At 40.0% G+C, this 24,886-nt stretch overlaps 1 protein-coding gene across 2 annotated transcripts in view; it reads left to right on the plus strand.

The window, feature by feature from the left end:
* LOC148846075 (metal transporter Nramp1-like) overlaps positions 1–24,167 on the plus strand; it is a 66,535-nt gene extending 42,368 nt beyond the window's left edge. For both annotated transcript variants that reach the window (XM_088955388.1, XM_088955389.1), the window contains exons 13-14: positions 14,558–14,653; positions 23,555–24,167. In XM_088955388.1, coding sequence (XP_088811514.1) covers positions 14,558–14,653; positions 23,555–23,896 — 438 coding nt within the window. In that variant the 3' untranslated portion in view covers positions 23,897–24,167. The remainder of the gene's footprint in view (positions 1–14,557; positions 14,654–23,554) is intronic.
* Positions 24,168–24,886: the final 719 nt, after the last annotated feature.

Consider the following 24,886-nt stretch of genomic DNA (forward strand, 5'->3'; position numbering starts at 1 on the left):
AACAGGAGAAGCATTCATCTGACCAGTTGCCTCCTACATCCACAGATGGTTCCATGAAGGAGATGGTGAGTGTTCCCCGTGATGAATATGAGAGGTTTATCCAATCACAGTAGAACACGACGACTTTTGCTCACTCAGGTATGGCTTGTTTGGCATCTACACCCAATCCCTGGATCATTGACTCTGGAGCCTCCGATCACATGACTGGAACTCCAGGTGTGTTTTCCTCCTTATCTCATTGCTCAACATCACAATCTGTCACCCTTGCTAATGGTTCCACATCCTCAATTTGTGGTGTTGGTAATGTTGACCTAGATCCTGTATCCCTCTCATCAGTTTTGTATGTTCCTAAATTGCCTTTTAACGTTATGTCTGTTAGTAAGCTGAGCAAATCACTTAACTGCTCCATTACCTTTTATCCTTCTATGTGTGTCTTTCAGGATCTCAAGACGGGGATGAAGATTGGTGGAGGGCATGAAGCAGGTGGACTGTATTATCTTGACGGTGGTGGTGGTAGAACTTCAACAGCTCTCCAGTCATCTCTTTCTCCTCTCCAGTGGCACTGCCGATTTGGTCATCCGTCGCTCAAAGTCTTGAAGTCCTTGGTTCCGTCCTTGAGTCAGCTTTCTGTTTTGGATTGTGAGTCGTGTCAGTTTGGGAAACACCATCGTGTTCCCTTTAGTTCTAGGGTTGATAACCGTGTGTCGAGTCCTTTTTCTTTAGTTCTTGGGGTCCTTATAAAGTAATGTCATATAATGGATACAAATATTTTGTCATTTTTGTGGATGATTTTTCAAGGATGATGTGGCTCTATTTAATGAAAGAAAGAAGTGAATTGTTTACCATTTTCCAAAAATTTTATGCTGAAATTTGTAACCAATTTGGTACCCACATCAAAGTTTTTCGTTATGATAATGGCCGCGAATATTTATCCTCATCATTTCAGGAATACTTGGACCAACACGGCATTATACATCAGACGTCGTGTACCTACACCCCACAACAAAACGGGGTGGCTGAGAGAAAGAATCGCCATCTCCTTGAAACAGCAAGACCCCTAATGCATCACATGCATGTTCCCAAACCTTTTTGGAGTGATGCGGTGCTTACCTCTTGTTTTCTGATTAATCGGATGCCCACGTTCATCCTTGATGGTCAGTCTCCGTTTCAGGTCTTGTTTTCCTCTGTCTTTGTTCCCTCTTACGCCGAGAGTTTTTGGGTGTGTCTGTTTTGTCCATAATCTGGGTCCTGGGAACGACAAGTTTGATGCCCGTTCTCTCAAGTGCATCTTCCTTGGCTATTCTTGGACCCAGAAAGGGTATAGGTGTTACCATCCTGGTTCTCGACGGTTGTCAGTTTCTTTGAGTCTACTCCGTTCTTTTTGGGGTCTGGTGATGCTTCTTCCTCCTCATCACCTCCTCCCCTTCCACTTCCCGTTGTCGATCCTCCTCCCTTTGTTCCAGTTGTGACCAAATCCTTGTCTCCGGTGCCACCACCTGTTGAACGCCCACCTATCCGTCATGTGTATACACATCGCCCACGTGCACTGGCTACTACTCCTCCGGCTACATCTCCGTCGACGGATCCGGCACCAGAACCCCACTTGGCATTGGAGATTGATCTACCCATTGCTTTGCGGAAAGGTAAACGTACTTGCACCCTTCATCCCATTTCTAATTATGTTTCTCTTACTCACCTTTCCGCTTCCCATCGCCAGTTTGTTACCTTGTTTTCATCAGTTATTGTTCCTAAAGATGTCCAAGAAGCCATTGCCTCTCCAGGGTGGTGCCGTGCCATGGAAGAACTCTCAGCCCTTCATCATAATCATACTAGGGACCTCGCCGCACTTCCTCCTGGGAAGCAAGCTATTGGTTGTAAGTGGGTTTATACGGTTAAGTATCTGCTTGATGGTAGTGTTGAACGCCTGAAAGCGCGATTAGTTGCAAAAGGGTACTCCCAAACCTATGGCATTGACTACACAAAGACCTTCTCACTGGTTGCTAAGATAGGGTCAGTTCGTGTTGTGATCTCTCTTGCAGCCATGTATGAGTGGCCACTATATCAGCTTGATATCAAGAATGTCTTTTTGCATGGTGACTTATTCGAGGAGGTCTACATGGAGCAACCTCCAGGGTTTGTTGCTCAGGGGGAGGATGGTAAGGTGTGCAGACTAAGGAAGGCTATATATGGGCTTAAACAGTCTCCTCGAGCATGGTTTGGTAGGTTCAGTGAGGTGGTAAAGAAGTTTGGCATGAAACAGTGCAAAGTTGACCATTCTGTATTTAGTCATGACTCTCCGGGAGGAAAAATACTGTTGGTGGTGTATGTAGATGATATTGTTATTATTGGGAATGATAACATTGGTATTGATAGGCTGAAGACTTATCTGCATGATCGCTTTCAGACAAAGGATCAGGGTAAACTGAAATACTTCTTGGGGATAGAGGTAGCGAGATCCAAGTATGGGATTAACCTGTGCCAGAGGAAGTATGTGCTTGATTTGCTGGAAGAAATAGGCTTGTTGGGTGCCAAACCAGCTGAAACACCCATGGACACAAATACCAAGCTAAGCAGTGATATGGGTGAAGTATTTGAAGACCCTGGCAGATATCGACGACTTGTGGGTAAACTGAACTACTTAACCATTACCAGACCAGACATCTCATTTGCAGTTAGTGTGGTAAGCCAGTTCATGCAAAAACCTCTGACTCCTCATTGGAATGCGGTTATGAGAATTGTGAAGTATCTAAAAGGGACCCCGGGTTGCGGTCTGATATACAAGAGTGGGGGAAAACTTGAAATAGAAGGGTATTCCTATGCTGATTCGGCCGGTTCTATGTCTGATAGGCGGTCTACTACAGGCTATTGCACGTTTCTGGGAGGTAACCTGGTGACATGGAAAAGTAAGAAGCAGACGGTTGTGGCAAGAAGCAGTGCAGAGGCAGAATATAGGGCTATGGCGCATACCGCTTGTGAACTAGTGTGGCTAAGGAACCTTCTACAGGAAGTAGGGTACAACATTAACGCTCCAATGAAGCTCTATTGTGATAATCAGGCTGCAGTTCATATCTCCTCTAATCCATTGTTTCATGAAAGAACCAAGCACATTGAGGTTGACTGTCACTTTTTAAGGGAGAAGGTGCTGAATGGAGAGCTAGACACTACACATGCTAATACAGGAAATCAGTGGGCTGACTTATTTACAAAAGGCTTGAGTCGGGGAAGAGTGGACTACATATGTAACAAGCTAGGAGTATATGATATATACTCCCAGCTTGAGGGGGAGTGTTAGCGTAGGGGTATTTCTGTCTTTATACCTTGATTGATGTTGCTGATCTGTAATGTTGTGTTGAAACATGTGCTCTTAACTTAAGTAAGGGCACATAGGTCTTTTCAGTTATGTTTTAATAATAATATAAATACTTATTGGCCAACTGGGAGAAGTCATGTTGACTCTTTCAGTTCGAACCAGAATTCTCTCTTCTCTCTTTCTCTCTTTCTCTCTTTCTCTATCACTCTTTCTTCTTCTACATAACTGAACTCATTCAGGCCGAACTGTAAGGCAGACCTGAATTCTAACACAATGCTTGATTGTTTTCTTGCTTCTTGTTTCTCTACTTCCTTACTTGATGCAAATGAGGGAGGGGGCCCCCTTTAATAGGCACCTCCACCTCCTTTAAGGATTTATCTAGAACTATGTACACTTAGCATCATCTAGAAGTACCTCTAGAACATCCTACCTTCTACACTCTTCTAGGGGATGCCTTCTCCATAAGATACAAGAACATTCTAGAGGAAGTCTAGATTGCTCCCAACCCCTCTAGGTTGTTCCACACAAACCCAGATTGTTCCACAAGGTTCTAGAGAGTTCCACCAACATCTAGACCCTTCTAGACACATGGAGAACACTCCAGAACACCCTAGAACATTCCAAAACACCCCAGAAACATGCAGAATTGACTAGAAGTCTCAAGAAACATCTAGAAAGCCTCTAGCCAAGCACCCCAATGTGTCACTCCATGACGCTATGCTCTGATACCAAGTAAAATTCTGCTGAATTAAAAAATATGATAGAAAAGTAGTTTATTGAAGAGAGAATAGAGAAGGAGAAGAAGAGAAGAAGAGAAGTTGAAAAGAAAGAGAGCAATGATCTGGCCACCCCCTTCACTTATTATTTATACTAAAAATAATAGAGCAGTACAAAGACAACTATGCCCTTATAGGGTGGCAAAACATAAAACAGCATGTTTAACACTCAAAGCATAATAAAATTTGGACTCACGTAACTACCGTGGTCCCCATCTCATATCTAACAACTAACATAAAACATCTACTCAGAAAAACTTCATAAAACTGATTAATCTTCAACACCATTCAGTAGTTAGTCATGTTTTTATTCCCAATGTGAGTTCTTTATTTATTCCCTTCTTTCTTCTGCTTCTAATACCTATAATGAAGCATTTATATGGTATCGTAGCAGGTTCATTGTTCTGAATAGTATCCTAGCACCCTGTTATTATTATTATTTTTTTTTGCAATTTTCTTCTCTACTCTCTATTTGGAAATATCAAGGGACTAAGATCTGGTTACCCCTTCCCTTTTCTTCTATGTCCTTTTTTGTGAGTGATCTGACAAGGTGATGTGATTCCCTCTATTTGTTCAAGTACAAAAAGGGGTTAAGGTGCTTGTCATGTTGAACTGCTCTTAAAATCTGAAGTGAGAAGACTCTGGTGTTTATTGGTTAAATTTTTTGATGAGGATAATGATTTCTAGTGCTAACAGATTCAATCCTTGATGAAAAGTATAATTTCTGGTGTTGGCTATTTTGATCTTTTAGTGAAAATTATTATGCCAAGTGATGAATCTCTCTGATTTGTGCTGTGATTACCATTCTAGAAGTGTGAATTACAGGTGCAAATGTGAGTTAGTGCAAATCTTATTATGGAAAAAGGCTTTTGATTCCTCCCTTGATTTTGTAAATGTAGGGTACCAAGTTCTTTGTGGTCCAGCATTTCCACCCATGTTAGCTTCTTCAAGGGTAGACAGTGGGTAGGACCTGGGATTTTACCTGTGCCAAATTCAAACCTAGGAGGGGGAGTCTTCAATATAGGGCCAAGAGGTCTGTTAATTTTCCTTAGTTGGTTCAGTCTATCTTCGTGAAGTTTGGCTAGTCGAGCTAGTTTTGCTATGATCATAGACTCATAGTTTTTAAAGCCTTGACCTTGATCCAAATTTCCTCCCATAGGTCCCCAATAAAACACCTTACAATTTCTCTGGTCACCCATCAACTCAGGTAGCTAATTTCTCAAACTCATTTTGATACTCATGTACAGAATCTACAGATTCAGTTAGGCAGGGCTTAGTAAGAGTCTCATCAGTCCTCAAAACCCCAAGGTCTAAACCAGGAGCTTAACAACTCAGTAAGCTATAGGTAGGATTGCCTATACCACTGACCCTAGAGTATTGTTTCCCCTTTAGGTGCACAAAGGTGATTGGTATTTGTCACAAGAAATGGAATCATCAACTGAGAATATCAGAAACTCCAGTTTGGAAGTCCACTTGAAGCAGATGACTATTATATTCTGTTTGAAGTGCGTGGCCCTATTCTCGTGGTTGCATTTGCTGGCATGTGATACTTTACTACTTTTTGGGTAAATTGCAGATTAGTACCCTGTACTTTGGGGCTAGCCTCACTTTAGTGCCCGAGTTTCAAAATGTGCCAATGCAGTATCTGAACTCCTGAAAACTGTCAGTTTAGTCCAAAATTGTTAACCGACATTAAGTGACCTGTGAAAGGACACAAATTCCCTTCGGGTATCATCAATTTTCTTTATGAACCAACCATTATTGAACTCACCTTATCCTAACTTCTTTTCTCTATTCTTCTGCGTGTTGAGCCACAACTACATGAATTACTGTTAAAGAGGCTTTTTATCCCTTCAAATGCCATTGTTGAACCTGTGAGGCTGAGACGGAGTAGATTTCTGAGTTTTGTTCAGTTTTGGTTAGAAAGTTTCTATTGAATTGGAAGAGGCTGAGACGGAGCTATCCTGTGAGGGAATGGATGTTACCTCTTTAGGTTTGGATGAGGTTCGCAGAAGTCTGAGTGCCACTGCTGAACCTCAAGCTCAAGTTGGAGAGTTGATTGACGAAGAATCTCATAGGTGACATATGTAGTTGAAGTGGGAGTATTAAGGAACTTCGACTGCTGAACTATGTGAGTTTGGGATTCTGGCATTCATACATACTTCTCCACATGCACATCAATCCTATCACTAGTTCAAGGAATTGCCGATAGAGTGTTGTCACCATCAATCTGGCAATTTCAGCACACATAGCTCTATGGCCTGAGAAGCCACAACTATTCTTGACTCCAAATTCTCAATGCCTTTCTTGCTCCTTTCGATCTTCACACAGTTTTTCCCTTTCACCTCTTGCTTCCTAAGCTGGGCCACCCTCTTATTGTTCTCTATCTTATTAGTCTCAGCATTCTTGACCTTCTGGTAAAGCTTTTTCTCCCAAGCATAGAACCATTTTACAGCGGAAAAGTGGCTGGTACTGGCAAGGTTCAAAATTTTGTTACGTATTGAGCCGTATCGGTCAATATGATACGTACCGTATCGGTGGCTTCCTGATATGCCCCTACAGTGTGTGTTTCGGGTCAGACCCTGGTTCAGGTGGTAGAGGGACCTTAAACCGACCCCTCTGAACCAGATTGAAAAAAAAAAAACTAAAAAAAGGGGAAGTGAGCCACGATACATGCCGATACGCCCCTACTGGCATATCGGCCTGTATTCAAATTTTAAACCTTGGGTATTGGAAAAACCTCCATTACCAATATCAACTCCAATTATTTCCTCACCCAGCCTACTGAAACTCCTTTATTTCAAATTTGAACCCCTTGTCCATATCAATGGATTCAGACTCCTTTCGTAGTTATAAACCTTCCCTATTGTTTTCTGAGCAGCAAAACCACAATGTGTGCTTGTTCAAAAAAACACGAAAACATTGACATTTTCCCCTCTTTGCAAGTCTTCTGGGCCGACTAGGCACAGTTTTCTGTTTTTGTGTATTTTTGTAGATTGAAAATGGGGAGGTCAATGAGTATTTGGAGAAGCGAAAGATGTGTAATAAAAGGGTTCAGCTGCAGAAGATGGCAGCGATACCAAGACTGCTACTTAAAATGAGACACATAAAAGGTTATTGTACCCGCAATGGAAGAATCACTGTGGGTTTAGCCATTGCAAGAAGACGATGAACAGTGTCTTTTTTGAAGGGTAATTTTGGGATTTTGAAATGTTTTAAATGCATGTGATATCATGTGCATCAGATAACTTATAGAGTGCTAAAGGTAGGGCCCAATGTGACAGCTTTCAGAAGTTTAGGTACTGCATTGCCATGCTTTGAAATTTGGGTACTAAAGTGAGACTAGCCCCAAAGTACAGGCTACTAATCTGCAATTTACCCATACATTTTTTTTACATTGCTACATCTTATAAAGACAAGAAATGAATGTTCCTAAAATTGTTCAACAGTTCCATCAAATGGATGGTTTGTAAAACAGATTTATCTTAGACAATGCTGGGTTAAAGGTAGTCTAAGTTCTTTTCTCCATGATAGAGGTGTTATACTGATAAAAAAATGATAGAGGTTAATGTGCATATTCCTCTAAATAGAGTGGAATTTAAGAGTGGAAGAACCGATATTTGATGGAGGCAACTCAAGGTCTTCTTTATCAGATGAATATAATACCACACAAGTTTTAGGGAGGTGTTCTGCATGCTACGTATCTCATAAATTTTGTCATTCTGAATGTTCCAGTTTAAATCTCTTCTTAATCTCCTTTATCCTAGCAGTTTCCATTTTCTATTTTCTTACATGTCTTTGGTTGTATTTGTTTTATTCACATTTTAGGTCATTAAAAATGTCAACATTGCAGCCATAATCCCCAATAACTGCATATAACACCAATAGATCCAGTACAGCAGGATAACTATCACTTACCGGCCCAAAACAAGCTAATTCCACAAAAGGCTTCCTATCACTTTGAAAACTACATAGAAATTCTAATAAAATGACAGTGTATCAGGGCTGTCATCATCTCAGTCCGGAGTACCAGTTGACTGTACAGACTGTTGACATCAACTGTTGGTAATTATGAGCTGGCAATGATATTTGTTAACAGGCGTATTATATGTACTGTACACAGGCTTAGTACCTGCAGGGGTATTTTCGTGATTCTGTATACATTTTGTTATGTACGGCCAGGACAGTATAAATAGATAGCTTCACTCAACTGAAGCTAAGTTTGGTTGAGGCCTTAACTCAGTTGCCTCTTATTCTTCTTCCTCTTCTCCTTCTTTCTTCTTCTTTTCTCCTTATTTTCTTCTTCTTCTTGGTCTCCTGCTCAACATGGTATCAGAGTAGGTTCGTCCATGCCTAGAAAACAACTAGCTGAGGTCTCTCTCGTCTGCTGCGAAGGAGTTATAGTACTGATGCTCGAAGACAAGAGGAAGCTTTCCTAGTGCTGCGGTTAGTCTCCACTGCCGAGTAGGGCTCTGCCACAAGTATGCTGACTGTTCAACTTCCTAGCACAGAAAAAAGGTTCTGCTACATGTATTTTTGTTGGTAACTGGGTTGCTTCGGCTAAGAGGACTGTAGAAATCCATCCCAGATGTTCGAAGGAAGGCTCTGACCTGAAGGGAAGTTCGAGTTCATGAATGATGACTGTGCTGCCTATTGCTGGTACTGAGATTTCTTTTTCTCTCTTCCTGTTTATGGCTTCTTGCACGATTGTTAATGTTCCAGAATCTGAGTAGGGACTGTTCCCCTTCCTCCGATTGTATGTTGCCCTAGTCTGCACTCTAAGGGGCTGTTGATGAACCCTAGAACTTGAGTGACTGTTTGCTGCCCTGGAAAGTGGATATCAGCCAATTAGGTGTGGTGAATCACCACTCGTATTGCTGCTCCTACTGTGTTTTTTTTTTTTTGGCTGAGAAGTTGTATCAAGGTTGTGAACTGTAGGTCTTTCAGACCTAGTTACACTGCATGTGCAGTTCGTATAGTGTTTTGTGGATTCCTACACAGTGTAGGTGATAAACCCTAGTACTGCAGTTGTAGTGTTTGTGCTTGGTTCTCTGTGGGGCCAAAATTCAGCAAGTGTCCTGTTGTGGACTGTTGCAGATCTGTAAGACTGTGCTTTGGTTTTGTGTATTTCTGAATTGAAGAATCATGAGTAGTGAAGATTCAGCTACATCCGGAATCTCCACAATGTTGAATGGAATGAGTGGGAACGGTGATCTATCCTTCCCTATGGCTGTTGTACTCTTGACGGGTTAAACTATCTAGAGTGGTCAAGGGGGATCAAACTATACATAACTGCAAGGGGAAAAGTAGGCTACATAAATGGAAGAATCAAAGAACCACCCTCTGAAAATGCAGAACATGATAAATGGGATAAGGAGAATAGTATGGTTATGTCATGGCTTTTGATCTCCATGCAACCACAAATAAGGAAGAACTTCATGTGGGCTGAAACTGCAAATGAGATATGGGATCAGGCAAAGTCCACCTCTTCTGAACTTCGACACTATGCCGAAATTTATCAATTGCAAGCAGCTTCATCTACTTGTAAACAGGGGGAGAGGAGTTTATCGGTTTATTACTCTGATCTGACAACTGTTTGGAAGGAGCTGGACCATTACCAGAACATTGAGTGGAAGTGTGAGGAAGATGCAAAATTGTATAAGAAACTTGTCTCACAACAAAGGGTGTTTGCCTTTTTACATGGTCTCAATCCTATCTATGAACCCATCAGAGTACAAATTTTAAGTTCAAAGGATCTTCCTTCAATTCAGGAGGTCTATGCTCTTGTCCAGTCTGAAGAGAGCAGAAGGAACTTGATGAACAGCACTGGAGGGGATGCAATTGTGTTGGCAGCAAAGGGGGCTCCCTCTACTAGTGGTGGACCTTCTTTCAAGAGAGGAGATCTCTAGAAGAAAGCAGAAGATAAGGAAAAATTGTGGTGCACTAATTGTCAGAAGCCCCGACACACCAAAGATACTTGTTGGGATCTCCATGGGAAACCGAAGTGGGCTCAGGATTTACCTAAGAAGCAAGGTTCAGATGATATTAGAAGACCCGGGCAGCAAGGTACCAAGAAACACCACATGGCTAATATGGTTACTTGGGAGAATCAACCCTCCACCTCCACTGTGACTCAACCACCTCATGGCCAACATAACTACTCTGGATCCGACCCAAGAGAGGATATTGTCAACTCCTTCCGTGACCACTTGGAGCTTTATGGTAGAACAATTCGCCAGATGGATGATCCTCCCACCACCTCTTTTGCATCCACATCAAGTAATCCTACCATAGCCTTCCATGTTGCTTCTCACGACCTTGATTCTCCATGGATCATTGATTATGGAGCGTCAAAACACATGACTGGTATGTCTTCTTTCTTCCAAACTTATCACCCCCTTTCCGGAAGAGATAAAGTGAGACTAGCTGATGGATCATACTCTCCCATAGCTGGTCAAGGAACTCTCTCTCTTTCCCTTGGCCTTACTCTTTCTAATGTTCTTCATGTTCCAAAATTTCCTATGAATTTGTTTTCAGTCAGTAGTGTTACAAATTCTATAAACTGTTCCGTGACCTTTTTCCCTTCCTATTGTGTGATTCAGGATTTGGCCTCGGGGAGGACTATTGGTAGAGGTCGTATGGTTGATGGACTCTATATGCTAGAGAATACGACTGGCCTTCTTGTTACAGAGTCTATGAGTCAGTTCAAAAAGAGTAAAATGTATTTATGGCATTGTCGTTTGGGTCACTTGTCTTTTGAGTCGTTGAAAGTTGTTTTCCCAGAAATGTGTAAGTCCGTGTCTGTTTCCAATTTTTCTTGTCAAACGTGTCAATTAAGCAAGCATTGTAGAACTCAATTTCCTCAAATGAATAGTAAATCTGAGTTTCCTTTTCACATTGTGCATTCGGATGTGTGGGGCCCTGTTGCTTTACCTTCTGAGAGTGGCTACAAGTACTTTATTACCTTCATTGATGATTATTCCAGATACACTTGGGTATATCCAATGCGAACCCGTGAGGAAGTACAAAAAATTATCCAAGATTTTCAGCGGATGGTCTTCACCCAATTTCAGACCGAAATTCAAATATTTCAATCAGACAATGCAAAAGTTTTTTCATAGTGACCTCACGGAGTTCTTTGCTTCACATGGCTCTCTTCACTGGAGCTCTTGTGCCCGCACGCCACAACAAATTGGTGTGGCTGAACGGAAGAACCGTCACCTTCTTGAAGTGGCATGAGGTTTACTACTCCACATGAATTTTCCTAAATGATTTTGGCCTGAGGCCGTCCTTTGTTCTACATACCTCATTAACCGAATGCCCTCTCGTTGGTTAGAGTAGATAGCTCCACATCAGCTTCTCTTTCCTAAGGCCCCTCTTCTTTCTATTCCTCTCCATGTTTTTGGTTGTCGGTGTTTTGTCCAAAACCTTTCCCCCACCCGGGGAAAATTGGACTCTCGTGCTATCCCATGTATATTTATTGGCTACTCATTCTCTCAGAAAGGGTATCGTTGCTTTAATCCTGTTTCACGGAAATTCTATGTCTCCATGGATGTTACCTTCTTTGAGGATGAGCCCTTCTTTCCTGTTTCTCCTCAGGGGGAGTATAGGTATGAGGAGAAACTGGTTCAACTTCCTCCTCTTCCTACTCTTTCTCCTTCTCCCCTTCCTCCTTCTGATCCTCCAACTTTCCGTGTTTTTTCTCGTCGTCGTAAAGGCCAATCAGGTTCAAGAGCTGAGGAGAATCCAGAAGCCGTACCTCAAATGCCATCAGATTCCTTGGGGGAAGATCATACTCACTCAGGTAACTTGACTCCCAACCTCCCTGTTGCTAATGATCTTGACCTTCTCATTGCCCACAGGAAAGGTGTTAGGTCATGCACCACCAAACACCCCATTTCCAACTTTGTTTCCTATGAGAACATCTCACCTTCATTTCGTGCTTTTCTTACCTCCATTGACAGTATTCCTATTCCCAAGAATGTGGCAGAAGCTCTCTCAGTACCAGAATGGATGAAGGCCATGAAGGAAGAAATTGATGCTCTTCATAAGACTGGCACATGGGAACTTGTTGATCTCCTTAAGGGAAAGGATCCAGTTGGATGTAAATGGGTGTTCACTGTTAAGCATGGGGCCGATGGAACTGTGGAGAGGTATAAAGCTCGTTTAGTGGCAAAGGGTTTCACTCATGTATATGGGGTTGATTATGCAGAAACCTTTGCACTTGTTGCCAAAATGAACTCTATTAGTGTCCTCTTCTCTCTTGCTGCCAATCTGAATTGGGATCTACATCAGCTCGACATCAAGAATGCCTTATTGAATGGTGACCTTGAAGAGGAAGTTTATATGGTTCAACCCCCCGGTTTTTTGGCTCAAGGAAGTGAACAAAAGGTGTGCATGTTGAAGAAGTCTTTATATGGGCTAAAGCAATCACCAAGGGCTTGGTTCAGCAGATTTCATACTACAGTCCAGAAGAGGGGATACAAGCAATGTCAGTCAAATCACACACTGTTTGTAAAGAGAGTAGAAGGTAAAATGGCTGCCCTAATAGTATACGTGGATGACATAATTGTTACTGGTGACTGAAAGGATGAAATTCAAAGTTTGAAGGGCTTACTTGCCACTCAGTTCGAGGTGAAAGATCTAGGTCCCGCCAAATACTTCATTGGGATTGAGGTTGCTCGATCAAAAAGGAGTATCTTCATCTCTCAAAGGAAATATGTCCTAGATTTGCTAAGGACACTGGAAAGATTGGGGTTAAACCAACTGACTCTTCCATTGATCCCAACCATAAGTTAAGTGACAGTCAAGGTGAACCTCTTAAGGATGTGAAGCAATTTCAGAGGCTTGTAGGGAGATTGTTGTACCTCTCTATGACTCGTCCAGACATAGCATATGCTGTTGGTGTCCTCAGTTAGTTCATGCATGCACCTAGGTCCATCGACCTTGAAGCAGCAGAGAGAGTACTACGGTATTAAGAAGTTCCCGGGTGCTGGTTTATTATTCTAGAAACATGGACACTTGAGGGTTGAAATTTACACAGATGCGGATTGGGCTGGATCTCAAAGTGACAAAAGGTCTACTAGTGGTTACTGCACCATTGTAGGAAGGAACTTGGTTACTTGGAGGAGTAAGAAGCAAACTGTGGTAGCTAGATCCAGTGCTGAAGCTGAGTACCGTGCAATGGCACACAGAGTAGCCGAAGGTATGTGGACAAAGAATCTATTGGGAGAGTTGGGTTTTCCAGTTGGTAAACCCATGACTCTACTCTGTGACAACAAGGCAGCTATCAGTATTGCTGCCAACCCGGTACTACATGATAGAACAAAGCACATTGAAGTTGACAAGCATTTTATCAGAGAGAAAATCATCACAGGCGAAGTATGCACTCCATACATCGGCTATGAAGACCAACTTGTAGACTTATTTACGAAAGGGCTAAACTATTCCAGACATCAAGGCCTCTGTGACAAGTTGGGCATGATTGATATCTATGCCCCAACTTGAGGGGGAGTGTTAACAGGTGTATTATATGTACTGTACACAGGCATAGTACCCGCAGGGGTATTTTCGTAATTCTGTATACATTTTGTTATGTACGGCCAGGACAGTATAAATAGATTGCTTCACTCGACTGAAGCTAAGTTTGGTTGAGGCCTTAACTCAGTTGCCTCTTATTCTTCTTCCTCTTCTCCTTCTTTCTTCTTCTTTTCTCCTTCTTTTCTTCTTCTTCTTGGTCTCCTGCTCAACAATATTCTATAGTAGTGTACCCTGCTCTGATACTGACTTGTGATTATAGGTTGATTGTTCACAAGATAATGGAATAACTGAGAGAAAAGAAGGAAGGGTAATGGAATAACCGTTTGCAGGTATTCACAAGATAATAACCACAATTAAATAGTTTTCTCATGTGGTGTTCATGCAGATTATCAAATATGAAAGAATACTTGCAAATGGCTAAATATTTGCATGGATATGCACTGACTAGAGCTAAAGGATGGTGAAAATCAGTCACAATTATAGATATAGCTCATCTGTAGACAAAGTAGGTCTAGCAGTCTCTTCTCTGGGATGATATTTTGCACCAAGAATAAAAAGATGCAAGATTTTATCCTTGATTGTTTTGTACACTAACATCGGAATATTTGTTCAGCTATATTATGGTATGCTACTTGACAAAATAGGCTTCACTAAAATTTAAAAGAATTATCAGATTGTCATTGTTACAGTGTATATATATCACTGTTATATACTAGATTCTTCTTTGCTTACGACCTTTTTCTGTGCATTTCTTTTGTCTGCGATGTTTCCACTTGATAAGTGGCCTCAGATCTTATTATTTTGTAATCTGAATTTCAAAATTTAAACCATAGATCCTTTTGGAAGTGACCTAAATTACTTAAATTCTGTTTTTCTTTTTTTTTTTTTTCTGTTCATTGTCATCAATCTAATAATGATATTCTCTTTGCAGATGGTCCTATCATTTGAACTCCCATTTGCTCTCATCCCTCTTCTCAAGTTTACCAGCAGCAAGACCAAGATGGGTTCACATGCTAACTCAACTATGGTAAAACTATTCCATAAAGATTTTATATTATTATTGTCTCTTCTGAATCGATGGTTTATGAAGATATTTAAATTTCTGAAAGATTTATTATAAAATGACTGGCCAACTATTACGATTCACTTGGTTAATGCTGCAAGTTTATGGAAGAAAAGTATAAGTTCTACAAAGAACAAAGAAAATACTGGTGCTGTAGATGGTATTCTCTGCATGTGCCCAACCATCTTGATCTACTTACCCTCATTTTATTACTTACTGTAGCTGCTCCCAGCTTCTTTCAAATAAGTTCTTATCTAATCCTATTGGTTCTAGTTTTACATGGCACATGATTATCTGGTTGGAATTATTTACATGTCATATGTAAATAAAAGAATAAGAAAGAAATATGTTAAGCAGTATTACAGAAAGAAAACATAGGTTTTTAATTCTTCTTTTGATTATTTGGAAAATAGATCTTGCATTTTATGGTAAATGCATTACACTAAAAAAAAAAAGATAAGGGCTCCTTTCCACCAACTCCACATATTCAGCGAGCTGGGATTTTCAATCAGTCTTTGAAGTTACCCTTAAAAACTTCACAGCTTCCCCTGATACCCTTAAAACATCATTGACACTTGTATATCTTTCAACTTCTTGCTGTTCTCCCCTTTCTCTCTCTCCTTGCTTTTTATTTTTCTTCTACTGTTCTCTTCTTTCTCTTTCCTTTTCTTTCTCTTTCTTATACTATTTCAGGTCAAAATAGCATCCGTCCACATAATCAGTAAGTCTACTTCATATCAATTGTTGTCTGGAAGAGACAAAGTGATGCTGAAGCATTTGATGGGCTGAAAATTTATAGCTGCAAGAAGAAAAGAAACTCAAACACATACCGAAACCCAAGCCCATAAAAGACCAAACTTATATTTAGGTCCATACCTATATCCAAACCCATGTCTATTGCCCGCACCCAAAATGCAGATCCATAGCCAACCAACCTATTAAATTGAAACGTGAATTTACAATTAATGCAAGTTCAATGAACCTTGGTTTTGGAGTTTCTTGGAATTAAAGAAAGTATGGAGAATGCCAGCAATCATCATCAAGATTGAGAAGTCTTAGTCAGAAATTTATGGAGGTTAAAGATACAGTTTTCTAGGAGAATTAATTAGAAAGTAGTAATTATTTTCTAATGCTAGTTTTCTTCACTAGCAAGATAGCTTGCCCATATAAAGGGATGCACTAATCTTAATCTGTTTTCAACAGTGTATGAATTAAGCATTTTCTTTGAGCACTTTGCACCTTGGTTATGAGAGTCCATATTTTTCTCTGAAATGTTACTTCTCTAACTAATTGGTGTGAATCCAATCTAAAATTAGAGTTCCAAGGTGAGTCTCCAAAGATTTCAATTCAAGGCTGTTCGATTCAGCCAATACTCTCCCAAAATCCTATAACATATCCAGTATCCAATCATTTTCAAGCATATTTGGGGTTTGACCTGGCTGCATCAGTTGGAATGATGCCAATGCATTTGACAGGCTGAAAGTTCATAGCTGAAGGAAGAAAACAAACTCAAACACATATCAATGCCCAATCCCACAGCCAAGACCAAACCCATATTTAGGCCCATTCCATGGCTAACCAACCCACTAAATTGAAACATGACTTTAGAAATAATGCAAGCTAAATGAACCTTGGTGTTGGGGTTTATTGGAATTAATGAAAGCATGGAAAATGTCAACAGTCATCGTGAAAACTGGGAAGTCTTTAGTCATGAAGAAATGTATGGGAAGTTAGAGCTGTAATTTTCTAGGAGAATTAGGTAGAAAGTAGTAGTTAAGTTTTAGTGCCAGTCTTCTTCACTAGCAAGATAGGTTTGCCTATACAGAGGGATGCACTAATTGGTTTTCAGCAGTGGGTGAATTGAGCATTTTCTTTGAGCACTTTGTGCCTCTGATCAAACTCCATAATTTTCTGAGGTGTGACTACAGTGTGACTACAATCTAGAATTCGAGATCTAAGGTGAGATGCTAGACCCTAATTCAAGGTTGTGTGACTCAGCCCACTACTCGCTTTCCCAAAATCCTATAACATATGATAACTAGGGTTTGTACAAAGGGAGAGAAGACAGATTTGAAGGGTGTGTCTTGTTCTAGACGCCCAAGAAAGATTGTATCATATATTGCTGAGTTACAAAAGAGAGAAAAGATAGAAGCCCTTCTCAAATGCAAGAAGATAAAAAGAATAAAGAACATGATACTATACATATGTTACATGCATAATAAAGGATGCTCTGAACAAGATATCAGCCTGTGATTCTCTACATCCCCCTCAAACTTATGTTGATGAAGAAGTGTCAATTTGTCTATTAGGAATTTGTGCCAAGGGCGAGTAATAGCCTTGGTGAAGATGTTGGCTAGTTGAATGCTAGAGGAAATGTGTGGAAGGGAGATGTTGCCGGCCAAAAATTGGTCTCGGATAAAGTGGCAATCAACCTCAATGTGCTTTGTTCTCTCATGAAAGATAGGATTTGAAGAATATGTAAGCCATGGAGAAGGTCTCTTAGCCATATAATCTCTGTACAGACAAAAGACATGACTTGATACTCTAGTTTAGTGGAAGATTTTGTGATTGCTTGATGCTTCTCACAATTCCATGAAACAAGAGAATCACCCAAGAAAACACATCACCTAGTTGTGGACCACCTTGTGTCTAGGCATCCTACCCAATTAGCATCAGCATAAGCAACTAAATCAAGAGATGAGGATGATGAGAAGAACAAGCCATGAGACAAAGTGCCCTTGATGTACCTAATGAGATCTCTTATGATAGACTATAGTTATATGATCATAGTAACCAGATCAGATTTAATAAACATTGTCTCCTTCAAGTGGATCTATAGGAAGGTATTCTTGACATCCATATGATGAATTTCCCATTGTTTAACAAATGAGGTTGAAAGCACAAGATGAATAGTAGATGTCTTTGCAATAGGGGCAAAAGTCTCCTTATAGTCAACTCCATATTCCTGCTTATACCCATGAGCAACTAGACGAGATTTATATCTGTCAAGACTTCTATCTGGTCAACTCCATTGAGAAAATCCATCTACTACCGACAATAGAAGCATTTGGAGGAGTAGGAACCAAATCCCATGTATCATTCTCAAGGAGAGCCTGGATCTAAACATCCATAGCTTCCTTCCAATGCAGAACAGCCATAGCTTGCTAGTGAGTGTTAGCAATATTTGTAGATGACAAAATGGAAGAGGAGCTGTGGGTGAATAAAAAACGTAATGGTCAGGAGGCTTATATGGGTGGAATGACAAAATGGTAGTGTATTGATACTTTGAACTATGGTCTGGTGATGAATCATCAATATGAACCCAAAGACCCTACCCTTCCAACATAAAATTGGAAGTGGAATTTCCACAATTGAATAATTACTCCCATCAAACCTTTCTGCCAGAATGCCTTTCCTGTCTGAGGCCATTTCAGCAAAGAAAACACCAAGAAGACTATTTCCAAACATGGTTCAAAGTTATGATACACCTTTGTGCAACGTCAAGGGTGTATCAGTGCTTTAAACAATGTACTTTTTATTTTTTTGGTTTTCTTTTCAAAAATTGATTTTTATAAATATTATTATATTATTTAATAAGTATAATAAATAGGTTCTTGAAAACACCTTTAAACAGGTGTATTGGAACCCTACCAATACGATTGGGCATCTCATATTGATACTTTGAACCTTTCTTCCAAAGCATCAAAGTAAGTACTATATAAGGTAACAAGAATAAAACTTTTTGTAAACCAATCAGAAACAGTTCCTATAAAATGAATAACAGGTAGCAGGAGGGTCCAGCAGCAAAGACAATAATCTTCACCAAGGAAAAAAGATGAGTAGAGTGTCAAGGAGTCAAAAAGCAGTCCAAAAAAAAAAAACCAGAATCATAAGCCAGAAAGATCGGATCAATATCCTCCAAAAACTGATTCAATCCCCAAACCAATGATTTAGGAAGAAAATATACACTAGGGCAATAAAGGATCAAGACCTTCAAAATATCGCTTGTAATATGTACCAGTCCAGAAAAGGCATGTTGCAGGCCTACCAAAGGAATAGATAGATGCAAGAGCCTAGGGCGATCGAAAAACTAGGAGTACACAGTGATTAGATCAAGCAGTATAGAGAAAAATAGAAAAATTCAACTGAATGGCGAGATTCCAGAAGAACAGGACTGAGCTTGTGTCGATTAAATCAACCTCTAAACAATCTTTAAATTGGTTTTCAATAACAGAGCTAGAATGCTTTAACATAGTCCTTTTAAACTTGAATCAAAAGCTGATATAGAATATTTTCTCTGATACCATGATAACCAAGACAAATTTGAAGGGTCTGCCTTTAACATAGTCCTTTTAAACTTGTTCTACAGCCCAAGGCATTGGCCTCGGGCTCCACATGTCATTGGCCTCAATAGCCCTCAAGCTTCATAGGTCCTCAACCTCAACAGCCCTCAGGCTTCATAGGTCCTCGGCCTCAACATCCCTCAGTCTCCACAGGTCCTTGGCCTCAACAGTCATCGGATTCCACAGGTCCTCAGCCTCAACAGCCCTCGGGCTTCATAGGTCCTCGGCCTCAAAAGTCCTTAGGCTTCGTAGGTCCTCGGCCTCAACAACCCTCAGGCTTCACAGGTCCTTGGCCTTAATCGCCCTTAGGTTTCACAAGTCCTCAGCCTCTACAGCCCATAGGTTTTATAGGTCCTCAGCCTCAGCAACCCTAAGGCTCCACAATTCCTCGGACTCCACATGTCCTCGGTCTCAGCAATCCTCGGACTCCATAGGTCCTCGGCCTCAATAGCTCTTAGGCTTCATAGGTCCTCAGCCTCAACAACTCTTGGCTTCACAGGTCTTCGGCCTCAACAGTCCTTGGACTCCACAGGTCATTGGCCTCAGCAACCCTTTGAAATCGAGGCTAGCACCTCTACGCTAGAAGACCGCTCTCATTAGCTCGGCCGTAGCTGAGGCCCTCGCCATAGAAACCAATTGGTGCCTCCCAGCTAGGATGACACACTCTCTTCGGCCGAAATCGAGGTCCTCAGCCAAGACCTCCACTACGACCTCGAGAGTGGGGGTTAAATTATGTAGGCGCCCTAGGCAGGCTAGTAGCACGCTGACACGTGGCTGAGGATGGTGCACAACGCGGGGCCAATGATGCGGCCACACGCAACGACCTCGGATGGCTGTGCCCCCAGGGCCGGAGCACATCCTAACCATGGTTTCAAATGTCGCCAAATGTCGCTAATGTCGCCCGACATATGTCGATGTCGAGGCTCACCGACATGAAAGTGGATGGTAATATAAAAATCACATTACGTCAGTTGACATTTCCTATATTTCGGAAATGTCAACCAAATCGATCCAAATAACTAAAAAAAAATACAGTTTTTCCTATTATGTTGACAGGATGTCGACTAATGTACATTAAAAATATAATATATTAGTATATTATATTAATATAGATTATTCCATTAATATTTCTATTTAATATTTCAAATAAAATATTTATAAAAGGAATTAACAAAATATAAAAACAAAAGAATATATTAATTACTTTATAATATAAAACATAAAATATTTTTCACGTAATAAAATATTAACTAGTTAGTATTTTTTAAAATATTTATTAAAATCAGAAAATTTTTATTAAGTTTTATAATAAACCATATTCTACATTTAATATAAAAAGTCAGAATAAATTTAATAAATTTATAGTAAATCATAATTTATTATAAATTTAGTATTAAAAATCATAATAGATTCAGAAATCAGAATTTGTCATAATCTTACTACAAAAAGGAGAATCAGTTTATTAAATTTATAATAAAACATAATGTATTATAACTTTAATATTTAAAAATCAGAATAAATGTATTTCTATTTACTAGTGTGAAATAAATATATTAGAGTTTATAATAAATCAGAACTAAAAATAAGAAAAGAAAATATCAGATAACCTTGTAAAAGCATCAAAATGCATAATAAATCAGTAAATCGTGATTTACTAATTTGTTATTGATCTTAGTTTCTTAGCTTTATATAATGGTTGGGAATAAGATAATAGTCTAGAAATATGTATTAATGCTTCTTTTATCATTTTACAAAATATCTTTGCATATTTCCACATATTTCATAATATTTCCACAATGTCTCTAATTTTTACAAAATTTCCCCTCGACACTTCTGACATTTCCGACATATGTCCTATATTTTGGTAAGTGACATTTCCAACGACATTGACATTTTACACCTTTATCCTGACCGTCTGCATCCGTCTACCTCCAGGCGGTCTCAAGTATAAGTAGGCACTACCCCATTCAATGTAATCATCTAAAACCTGGGTTGGAAACCCGCTACTCCAAGCTCTCCAGCTTCTTGGTGATCTCGTCTGAGCTCCTCAGCTCAGGGCCCCGTTCACCCTTTTTGCCACACTCCTAACTTGACCGTCGGAGTCCCCGCCTCGGGCTAGTGCCTGGGGCCTTTAACATCTTCTTCTTCGCAAGTCCTCAGCCTTGGCCCTCCTCAGGCTCCATAGGTCCTCGGCCTCGGTACTCCTTGGACCCTACTGGTCCTTGGCCTTGGCACTCCTCAGAACCATTTGATCCTTGGCTTCGGCCTCGGCCCTCCTCGGACTCCACTGGACACGACCTCAGCACCCCTCGGATTCATCCATCTTCTAGCTCGTCCGGGAAGCGAAGCTACAGAGTTTCCTCAGCCCATTCTAAGCATCAATAGTAATATATATTGTTGAGTCACAAAAGACAGATATGCCTTCTAAAGTACAAGAAGATAAAAAGAAAAAAGAACATGATAGTATACATATGATATACACTAAAAGGATGCTCCCAGCATGATATCAGCCTGTAGATTCTCTACACCATATCCGATCATTTTCGAATTGCATACTTTGGGTTTTGACCTTGCTACATCACAAAGTGAGACTTGCAAATGGTTCCTCTTCCTCCATTGTTGCTCAAGGAATTGTGTGTCTTTCAAATAGCTTAACTTGTCTCTTGTTCTCCATGTCCCTAAATTGCCCATTAACCATTTTTCTGTTAGTAGTATCCCTAAATCTAAGGATTGTAGTGTAATGTTCTACTTGAATCTCATGTTTTTAGGATTTTCTCCAAGGACATGGTTGGTAGCCTTTACACATTGAAGCATGTGACATTTCAAAAGATAGTTTAGTCCACTAGTTATGTGAGTCAGTTTGGGGATGCTTGCGATATGAATCAAATCTACCTATGGAATCATTGATTAGGCCATTTATCTTTTTCTTCATTAAGGTTTTACTTCCTAAATTGTTTAAATGTGTTCCACTTTTCTCTCTTGAATGTCAATCTTGTCAGCTGGGAAAAGATTTTTGAACCTCTTTCCCTTAACTGATAAAAGATCAACCTATCCATTTCATATTGTGCAATCTGATGTGTGGTGCCCTACTTCTATTGATGTTGAAGGAGGATGTAGATATTTTATCAATTTCATTGATGATTATGCACAATATATTTTCGTTTTGTTACAGTCTTTAGAGGAGATTTGCCAGAATGCTCAGAATTTTCAGCATATGATTTTCACATGGTTCTTTGTTGAGATACAGACTTTACAATCCGACAATGCTGAGTACTTCAAAGGAGACCTAAATAGATTCCTAGTTGCTTAGGGTACTATTCATTATAGATTTTATCCTAGAACCCCATAACAAAATGGGGTTACAAAGAGGAAGAAAATAACATGTTAGAATATATGTAAATACTTTCATATAATATTAGAGTGGTTTCTGCTCAACATTGGACGATATGGACCTAGCCTTAAGTATTTTCTTGTTCAAAGTAGTTGTTCTTAGGTTTTAAAATCAAATCCTCACCTAGGGCTGCAACTTGGCAGGCATAACCCAAGCCTGCTCATATAACCCATGCAAAGTTTTTGGGCTTCAGACTGGACCTGCACTAGAAAACTTGAGCCTGGCCTAAACTCTAGTTGGGTTTGGGTTGAAACCTCAGGTAGCCTAAGCCTAGACTGACCTAACCTGAGCCTACCCAACATCATATATTATACTCACCTATGTAGATATATCCATTGTACATTTATGATTTATTCGATATTTGTACTATCATATACACCCTAGGGTATATTTAATTATTTACAATATGTACATGATTAACCTAAACTAACACCCACGAACAAATGTGCACAAATACTGTTATGCTTGTTATTTATACAAAATCATCAATTTCTAATTAATATACATGCATGAATATATGTATAAAATATTTTTGTATATAGACATTTATTAATAGCATATATGCACATTTTTATCTATTATTTGGGCTATAAATCCCAATAAAAGGTGGATGTGCAAAACATATTCAAAAATCCTCCCGCACAGATCTGACCAAGCCTGCTCGAGCCTGACCAAGAAGCCCAAGCTTGGCCCAAGTTGTGTTGGGTTAAGCTGAGAATGAGCTTGGGTTGGTAAAGTCAGGCTTGACATCGGTTGTGGTAAGCCTGAGCCTAAGGTCTAAGCCCTAGAATTGGGCTTGGGTTGACTCTCAACTTAAACCCAATCCACCCAAGTTATACCCCCCATGCACATTTGTTGGGTCAATATGTCACGATTGCTCCCCCAACTCCCATGTTAGAAATGCAGATTCGTTTTGGAACATTTATAGGATGGTCAAAACACACATTGACTACCCCACTTACAAGCTATCCTAAAGGAAAATTTGACCGGTCAGATGACCTTGACCATCAATCTCGTGTGCCTGTTATCCAATCATCTCAATTTGTTGCATTAGTGACCATGTAGATAAGATCATCCTACCCTCTATATTCATTTATTTGACAGTATCTTATTGTTTTGCTCTTGTTGCAGATTTCAGTAATTACCTGGATCATAGGATCTCTTATCATGGCAATCAACATATACTATCTTGCAACAGGTTTTGTAAAGCTGCTTATGAATTCTGGGTTAGAAGTCGTGGCAATTGTGTTTGCTGGTTTGTTTGGGTTCTCAGGTATGTTGGTGTATTTGGCCGGAATTTTGTACTTGGTCATCCGGAAGAATAAAGAAGTAACACACTTGCTGCCATTGGAGGAGTCAGTAAACCTGCCGAGAAATAGCAATTGTGACAATGAAATCTTATATAGCCTCCCCAGAGAAGATATAGTAAGCATGCAATTGCCCCAAAGAAGGATAGCAACTGGTGTCAACTAACTGATGCTCTTGGTCTCTGAACATAGGCATGACTTGTTGAACTTTGATGCTTCAACTCCAAGAGGCTTACGGACCACTTCTAATCTCTTTTATGGATGGCAGATATCCGTCTACTTCTCATAGACCAGCATTTTGTACAATTTTCACTGTGCCTTGATTGCAAATTTTCAATAAGTACAAAGGTAAACGCCCACATCTAGGAACGAGACAATAGCAATGTAATGTTTACACAAGAGTTAATAAGTCATTAAGTTCTATACGATAAAAGAAATGGTCTTTCTTGGGATTGAGAACAGCTGCTTGCCTGCCAGACCACCCATACCTAGGTTCAAAAGAAGTATCTTCAAAATATGTGCATTTCTGGCCTGCCAGATCTGTCTCATAATAACAGTACCATGTAAAAGAAAACCCATCCGCACCTCTACCTCCATACATGTCAATATGTCATTGTGCCACCAAAGCAAAATATGGTCTCTGACATCAAAGTTAGGTAGAGCATTAGGGTGAAAATGCAAATCAGAGCCAAACCAGATTTGAATAACAAGGTAGAGAAATATAATATGAAGTAGTAACTCATCTGCCACTTCAAACAATGGGCGTGAAGTGTCCAATTGTAAATGATGTTTTTGTCGGACTTTTGTAGGAACAATATTGTAAGTGCACTTCCAGATAAATAGCTTTAAAGGTAGATGTCACCACTGCATATTCTCGTGTAATAAGACTAGTAGAGCCACTAGGAAGACCGTCCATTAAGAATTTATGGGCTGAAGAAATAGAAAATTGGCCACAAGGTGTATAGTACTATACCAATCTATCTTCCAGAAGGAATGAGGCTATGGTAAAGCAACTTGCTGGATTAAGTGCATAATGTTGGAGTCCAACTTATAAAACTGCCATGTCATAGTGGCATGGTCGATAAAATGAGTAATCTTACCAGAATGGTTTTGCAAATCAAGAAGTTGATCTAAGAAAATATCTCCAACGCCGTGG

This window comes from Nelumbo lutea, chromosome 7 (genome assembly GCF_056320005.1).
Source record: "Nelumbo lutea isolate HS-2025 chromosome 7, American lotus-T2T, whole genome shotgun sequence".
Lineage (NCBI taxonomy): Eukaryota > Viridiplantae > Streptophyta > Magnoliopsida > Proteales > Nelumbonaceae > Nelumbo > Nelumbo lutea.